Source organism: Platichthys flesus, chromosome 12, assembly GCF_949316205.1.
Source record: "Platichthys flesus chromosome 12, fPlaFle2.1, whole genome shotgun sequence".
Classification (NCBI taxonomy): Eukaryota; Metazoa; Chordata; class Actinopteri; order Pleuronectiformes; family Pleuronectidae; genus Platichthys; species Platichthys flesus.
This window is the reverse complement of record NC_084956.1, coordinates 13,427,592-13,436,069: the sequence shown is the minus strand read 5'-3', so window position 1 is coordinate 13,436,069 and position 8,478 is coordinate 13,427,592. Positions and strand designations below refer to the sequence as shown.

The 8,478-nt window shown below is 44.9% G+C and overlaps 1 protein-coding gene across 1 annotated transcript; it reads left to right on the top strand.

Moving 5' to 3' along the window:
- Positions 1-4,411: 4,411 nt before the first annotated feature.
- Positions 4,412-6,937, top strand: LOC133966569 (centrosomal protein of 164 kDa-like). The gene has a single exon (XM_062401545.1). The coding sequence runs from the start codon at positions 4,412-4,414 to the stop codon at positions 6,935-6,937; it is 2,526 nt and encodes an 841-aa protein (XP_062257529.1).
- The last annotated feature ends 1,541 nt before the right edge of the window (positions 6,938-8,478 follow it).

The following is an 8,478-nucleotide window of genomic DNA, read 5'->3' as shown; positions in this document are numbered from 1 at the left end:
CTGGGAGCTCTTCACCCATCTACAATGCCCCTATCAGCAGCGGGCTGAAGGACTCTGACGATCTCTTCAACAGCCGGTGGAGCCAGATTTTTCCTGGAGTAGCTGTGGACCCAGTTGCGTCCAGCACCATGAGGACCAGCTCAGCCTACTCAGCTCACACTCCTGTTAGTGAACACAGTCCCAGCCTGCGGTCCATGCAGAAGTCAGCAGAGATCGATAGTCAGAGGTTGCAGGGGATGATCGACGGCAACAAGAGGTGGCTGGAGACGCGCAAGAAAGACCCCAGCATACCTCTTTCCACTCGGTATCAAGCTCCGACTTCCAAGAGCAGCCTGGTCCAGCTGGGCCTGGACGATATCAACCAGATCAGAGTCTACCGCTACTGAGGACATTACGCACTGTTCAGTCCTGTCGTTCCATGTCTGTCACTGAGGACTTTGACTGACTTTAATGACCGTGTCGGCTCTGAGCTGTGATGTTTACATGCAGGGCTTCACATGAGTCATGTGGCCTCTGTGATTCATTCCATTTTAAATAATAAAATAATAATGACTGCTCTGAGCTGTGACCACTGCATGAAAAGAAGAATTTGTACCAGTAAATGTCGAAGGAAATTCTTCGAGAAATTTCTGTTACCAGTGTCTTCTAAGCCTAGGGGAGGCTTTTACATGCAAATGCCAATGCCCCTTGCTTTACAAATGCAAATCAGGATAGTTTCCCTCAGAGCAGATAACACCTTTTTCTAAACTATATGGAGTAAGTACACCAGGCTTCAAATAAATTGATCTTAAGTAAGTAAGTGTGCTATAATTAATAACATTGTATACCATGAGCAAAATCAATGCTATGAAAAAAAATTGAAACAATGCACACTATTTCAGCATTTTATTATTATCCAAAACACAATCCTTAACCTCAACCACTGTACAGAGTGGCATGATTACAGTCACTTTTTCAATTGTGCTGGTTAAATGCACAGTGGATGTGTTAACCACACATCTACCAGCAATCCGCTCAACAGGCAGAAATGATGTTGGATATGATGTGTCTGTGTCCTGTAAGCTCCAAACCTCTAGGTTTTAAATCAAAGAGCAAATCAACAGGCAAGCGTGGTGTTCTGCCATACAATAGAAAAAATGGCGAATAGCCCGTTCCCTTGTGTCTGGTACAGTTATACGCATGGACTATATGAGGTATATGGTCTTTCCACTCAGACTTTTTCTCTTCCTGCAGAGTGCGAAGCATCTGTAGTAGTGTCCTATTTAAACGCTCGACAGGATTCCCCTGTGGATGATAAGGCGTAGTTCGAGAATGAGATATGCCTGCTAGTTGTAGTCTCTGGAAAAGATCATTCTCAAACTCCCTGCCTTGATCATGATGCAACTTTTCAGGATACCCGAAGCGTGGGATAAAGTCAAAGAAGATTTTCTCAGCTGCTGTCCTGCCTGACTTGTTCTTGGCTGGGTAGGCTTGTGCAAAGCGAGTAAATGATCTACAATGACTAAAATGTACTCATAACCACTTTTACTCTTTTCAAGATGGAGATAGTCAATAGAGATACGCTCAAAGGCGGCACTGGATGTGATTGAACCCATAGGTGCTCTCTCTGGAATGCCTGGCTCCTTCTGTTTAATACACTGGCACTGGCGAATAGGGCTGCAACTAACGACTATTCTAATAGTCGAATAGTCATCGATTATTGAAACGATTAATCGACTAATCGGATTATGAATGACACAAATTCTCAATTGCTCTTACTTAGCCAACAGTTTTTATATTTACCTTAAGGTTGTTAGAGGCATGTGATGCCTGAAAATAAAAAACAATCAAAATCGATACTTCATGCAAAAAAAATGTATTTTAATAAACTTTGCTGCATATTAGTTTACTGTTGACACAAAAGCAAAGAAAAATATAGTTTTTGTCCATTTAAAACCAAGGACAGGCAAAGTAATAATAGCACAAAAAAAAATCTAATTTAAGTTTACCTTTTTCTGTGAACCAAGAACAGGCAAAGTGCAGATACTAAAAATATATATTAAATTTCAAGTATCCATTTTTCTTGTTAATAAAAAGGACAGGGAAAGTACAGTCTTCTTTGGATTAAATAATTGTAATTCAAAAGACATTTGTCAGGCAACAGGATAACGTTACGCTTTTAAACTCGTTAAAAAAAAGTTTAAACCATATTTTTTGTAATGGTTTCTAGAATCCTGCGCACAGGTATATACGTGTATGTAGCAAGCTAGTTAACAGGCTATCTTACAGAGGTGAGTCCGCATCGTTTACGTTACGATGTCAAACCTCCTCCTCCTCAAATGCGCGGGTCCGAAGAGCGGACCAGTCTACAGCGGGTCCGCCCCACACATAATGCAGGTCGTTTTTTTCAGGCCATGTTGAGGGTGAAGTTCTCCCGAACTATTGACTTCCTAGTGCGCGATGCTGTTGCAGCGGACGCCGCCATTGGCCAATGTTTTGTCACTGCTGCACATGCGCGACTTTCAGAGATAGGAAGGAAGCGAGATGGCTCACTCCTCAGCTATTTCCATCAGCTCCTCCGGTAAAACAACGTTTAGTTAATCTGCACGGCATGAAAAACACGCGCTATGACGTAACCAACGACTCATCCGTCGGCGACTATTTTTGTCATCGAAGTTTGTCGACGACGTTGACTAATCGTTGCACCCCTACTGGCGAATGACGTAATCTTCGATTTCACACTGCATAAAAGCCCAATAAAATGTCTCCCTCACCAAGTGGAGGACTTTAGCTGCACCAACATGTCCCATATCATCATGAAGATGTTTTAGTACATTAGATTTAAGCTTATTGGGGAGAACCAACTACACCGTCTTCGGCAGCTTTGCCCCCCTGCCAGATGGCAGAGATTACCTCTGGGGGCTTTGTCTCTAAGAACTCGTTAAGGTGGTCGTGAAGTAGCACTGGATCTTGACAGGGTGTCAGCATCTGCGTTTGACTTTCCTTGCCAATATCTAATGGTGAAATGGAAGTCGGCTAACTCACCCACCCAGCGGTGTCCCACAGCATTCAACTTGGCGGTGCTCAGGATGTAAGTAAGGGACAGAGGTGTAAAGTAACGAATTACATTTACTCACGTTACTGTAACTGAGTAATTTTGAGTAGTTTTTGAAATGGGTAATTTTACTTAAGTAGATTTTCACTGAAGTATTGTACTTCACTACATTGGAAGTACCCCCCCCCCCCCCAAATGATTTCCCACAAAAACGGAACTGCAACATACAGATGGTATTTTGCCCTGTAAGACTGCATTTCTTTTCAAATAAACACAACAAAGACAACAACGACATGGTGCAAGCATTCCTCAGGAGAAGGAAAACATTCCGGAACGTTTTAGCTAGACCACACATAATATGAACGTGTTCACCGTTCAAATTCATTATTTGTCATTAAGTTGCGTTGAGTTCAACTTTCTCATAAAAATGAACGTGTTCTTTTGAACTTTTTCATGCACAACACTGCCTGAAACTCTACGCTGGCCTACCTGCCTCTGCCGCCTGCGAGCGACTCTTCAGCGTTGCTGCTGTTCACTGCAAAGCGAGCCCGGATGAGCTCTACTCACCTTGAAAATCAGCTGCTGCTCAAACTCAACAAGAAGTTTGTAGACTAGTGCTCTAAAGGTGGACCAAAGTTAAACCAAAAGTTTAAATATACAGTGGGACAGCAACATTTTAACTTTTTATTTAAGCTGTCATGTGGTTTATGTCTTGACATGTCCTCCCAAAAGTTCTTAAATGTTGTGTTGACATGTTAAATGTTTAATGTTTGACATGTTTAATGTCATTGTACTTATATTTGTAAAGATTCTCCTTTAATTAAAAATAACTGTTTTTGGATTAGATTTATGACCCCTTTTTTGCACTGTATAAGAGCGGCCCCCATCAATTTGTTGGAAGTAACTAAGTAACTACTTTTTTCTTTTACTTGAGTAGATTTTTAGATGGGTACTTTTACTTGTACTTAAGTAAAATTTCATCAAAGTAAAGGTACTTTTACTTGAGTACAATATTTCAGTACTTTTTACACCTCTGGTAAGGGGGTTATTATCCGTATATACAGTGAAGGTTGGGGCATAATAAAGATAATCTCTAAATTTAGGGAAGTGGGCAAATTTATCAAATTGCCCACTTCAGTGCCAGGAACTCGAGCTTCCCTGAGCGAAAGTTATAGTTCTTTTCAGCCGGCGTGAGGGTCCTGGACTCTTAAGCAATGACACAGAGTTTCTCTCCCTGTTGTTGATAGAGCACAGCACAGACCTTCATGCGATGCATCATCAAAGGAGCCTTCATCAAAGGAACCTTCTACATAGAGCTGGATTCACCCACAACTCCAGCTTGATCCTGTAGAATAGAACAAATCCAAGCTGAGCCTTATGACCAAGAGAGGACAGAGAGGTGACAGAACGGCCACCTACGAGAGTCCCATCGACAGACGTCTGCAAGTAACCATGAGTGCAACAGCCCGCATGGGAGGCCAGCTGATCCTTGAAGAGGAATATGATGAGAATTATACACCTTCTGAACAAGAGATTCAAGAGTACGCAAGAGAGATTGGCCTTGATCCTGGCAGTGAGCCGGAGCTCCTGTGGCTGGCCAGGGAAGGCGTCGTTACACCATTGCCTCCAGAGTGGAAGCCTTGTCAGGACGTGACAGGGGAAATCTATTATTTCAACTTCTCCTCAGGCCAATCCACCTGGGACCACCCCTGCGATGAGCACTACCGCCTCCTGGTGGCCCAGGAGCGTGAACGCACCCAGCTCACTGCAGCTATAGGAGGCATGGGGGCAAAGAAGAAGAAGAAGGTTTCAGAAGCTGCCAAAAGGTTTATGCTGGCTAAAGATGGAGGAAGCTCTTTAGCCCATAAAGTTGACCGACTCGTCCTCCAACAGTCCAGCCCTTCTAGCTCCTTCTGCAGCCCCTCCGACTCAGAGCGAAGTGAGGTAGAGCTAAGTCCCAAAGCCTCTCTGAGGCTCCAGAGGCCTGGAACTGCTAGAGGTCGGACAATCCGCACTTCCAACACCAAGCTTGGAAATGCTGAAACCCCGTTAAAAACCTTTGACAAACCACTGGATGAAGAGCGAAGCTTGAGAATCAGGAAAGACAGAGAGAATAAAGAGAGAGAGGAAGACGATGATAAGGAGAGTGAGTGGGAGGAGAGTCTTAGAGAACAAAAAGAGAAGGAGGGGGAGAGGAGGAAGGCTGATCAGGAGGTAGAGGAGGTGAAAAAACAGTTGATGGGGGAGAAAGAGAAGAGGATGTGTCTCATCCAGGAGGAGCTGCGTAGGGAGGAGGAGGAGGAGGAGAGGATTCTGAAGGAGGAGAGTGAGGAAATACTGAGGGCTCTGCGGCAGAGTCTCCTGTTAAAGAGGAGAGAGGAGGAGGCCAGGCTCACTGAGGAGTCTGACAGGATGCTGGAGGAAACCAGAGAGTCTATCCAGAGGGAGAGAGAGACGCAAAAGCACAAGCTCACGGAGGAGAGCGAAGCCATCCTGAAAGTTTTGCAAAAAACTCTAGAGAAAGAGCGAGCAGCGGAGCGAGACAGGCTGGAAGCCCAGAAGAGGCAGGATGTTGAACTCCTTAAGGCTGAGCAGGGAGAGGAGCTGGAAGCAGAGAGGAGGAGACTCCAAGGACAGCAAGAGGAGAAACTGAACTCTCTCAAACAGGAGGTCAAAAGGACAGATATGGGCAAGGAGCTGTTGATGAGTACACGATCTGAACAGCACCTGACCACCTACCAACGAGATCTCACTGGCCTGCTCCAGGAAGTGCGAGAGGAAGAGCAGCGGGATCACGAGAGGAAGCTGGAGAAGCTGACGGAAGACCACAAGAGAGAAATGAACAATATCAGAGAGAAATACCTGGATGAGGAGACCATACAGAGAGAGCGCTTGCTGTCCACTCTGCAGGACGACAGAGGGCACCTCCAGGCCTCCCACGCTGTCCAGCTGGAGAAACTGAGGCTTCAGCTCAACACTGAGATAAAAAAGACACAGCTCACACACTCACGCAAGGAGTCCGAAATGCAGGATCTGGCAGATCAGTTGGAGCTGAAAGTCAAAGAGCTAAAGAGCCAGGAGAGCATGCTGCAGATCAAGGCAGTAGATCTGAAGAGAAGGAGGAAGAAGCTAATAGACGAACGAGAGGAGGTGGACACAGAGATAGAGGCCTTACCCCGGCTGAACCAGGAGAGAGACCAGCTAAAGGACGAGCTGGAGAGTATGAGAGAGGAGAAACATCAAGCCAGAGAACTCATCCAGAGAGTCAGGGAGGAGCGGAGCGAGGCAATCAAGGAAAAGGAGAGGCTGAGAGGGGAGAGGGACAAAGCCAGAGACGAGAGCAGGAGAGTGAAGGAGGACAAGGAGAAACTGACTTTGCCTGTGTCGCAGCCTCTCTCCGTGCCAGCTCCCACTCCAACCTATAATCCAGTCGCGTCCCACATTCACACCCTGAGCCACAGCTCCCTAGCCCCACCTCCCCCCCTGAGGCCCTTGAACCCTTCTTGGAACTGGGCGACTGGGAGCTCTTCACCCATCTACAATGCCCCTATCAGCAGCGGGCTGAAGGACTCTGACGATCTCTTCAACAGCCGGTGGAGCCAGATTTTTCCTGGAGTAGCTGTGGACCCAGTTGCGTCCAGCACCATGAGGACCAGCTCAGCCTACTCAGCTCACACTCCTGTTAGTGAACACAGTCCCAGCCTGCGGTCCATGCAGAAGTCAGCAGAGATCGATAGTCAGAGGTTGCAGGGGATGATCGACGGCAACAAGAGGTGGCTGGAGACGCGCAAGAAAGACCCCAGCATACCTCTTTCCACTCGGTATCAAGCTCCGACTTCCAAGAGCAGCCTGGTCCAGCTGGGCCTGGACGATATCAACCAGATCAGAGTCTACCGCTACTGAGGACATTACGCACTGTTCAGTCCTGTCGTTCCATGTCTGTCACTGAGGACTTTGACTGACTTTAATGACCGTGTCGGCTCTGAGCTGTGATGTTTACATGCAGGGCTTCACATGAGTCATGTGGCCTCTGTGATTCATTCCATTTTAAATAATAAAATAATAATGACTGCTCTGAGCTGTGACCACTGCATGAAAAGAAGAATTTGTACCAGTAAATGTCGAAGGAAATTCTTCGAGAAATTTCTGTTACCAGTGTCTTCTAAGCCTAGGGGAGGCTTTTACATGCAAATGCCAATGCCCCTTGCTTTACAAATGCAAATCAGGATAGTTTCCCTCAGAGCAGATAACACCTTTTTCTAAACTATATGGAGTAAGTACACCAGGCTTCAAATAAGTTGATCTTAAGTAAGTAAGTGTGCTATAATTAATAACATTGTATACCATGAGCAAAATCAATGCTATGAAAAAAAATTGAAACAATGCACACTATTTCAGCATTTTATTATTATCCAAAACACAATCCTTAACCTCAACCACTGTACAGAGTGGCATGATTACAGTCACTTTTTCAATTGTGCTGGTTAAATGCACAGTGGATGTGTTAACCACACATCTACCAGCAATCCGCTCAACAGGCAGAAATGATGTTAGATATGATGTGTCTGTGTCCTGTAAGCTCCAAACCTCTAGGTTTTAAATCAAAGAGCAAATCAACAGGCAAGCGTGGTGTTCTGCCATACAATAGAAAAAATGGCGAATAGCCCGTTCCCTCGTGTCTGGTACAGTTATACGCATGGACTATATGAGGTATATGGTCTTTCCACTCAGACTTTTTCTCTTCCTGCAGAGTGCGAAGCATCTGTAGTAGTGTCCTATTTAAACGCTCGACAGGATTCCCCTGTGGATGATAAGGCGTAGTTCGAGAATGAGATATGCCTGCTAGTTGTAGTCTCTGGAAAAGATCATTCTCAAACTCCCTGCCTTGATCATGATGCAACTTTTCAGGATACCCGAAGCGTGGGATAAAGTCAAAGAAGATTTTCTCAGCTGCTGTCCTGCCTGACTTGTTCTTGGCTGGGTAGGCTTGTGCAAAGCGAGTAAATGATCTACAATGACTAAAATGTACTCATAACCACTTTTACTCTTTTCAAGATGGAGATAGTCAATAGAGATACGCTCAAAGGCGGCACTGGATGTGATTGAACCCATAGGTGCTCTCTCTGGAATGCCTGGCTCCTTCTGTTTAATACACTGGCACTGGCGAATAGGGCTGCAACTAACGACTATTCTAATAGTCGATTAGTCATCGATTATTGAAACGATTAATCGACTAATCGGATTATGAATGACACAAATTCTCATTTGCTCTTACTTAGCCAACAGTTTTTATATTTACCTTAAGGTTGTTAGAGGCATGTGATGCCTGAAAATAAAAAACAATCAAAATCGATACTTCATGCAAAAAAAATGTATTTTAATAAACTTTGCTGCATATTAGTTTACTGTTGACACAAAAGCAAAGAAAAATATAGTTTTTGTCA

What these genes read in the sequence shown, in the direction of transcription:
- LOC133966569 (XM_062401545.1), top strand. Translation starts at nt 4,412, where the DNA reads ATGACCAAGAGAGGACAGAGAGGTGACAGAACGGCCACCTACGAGAGT.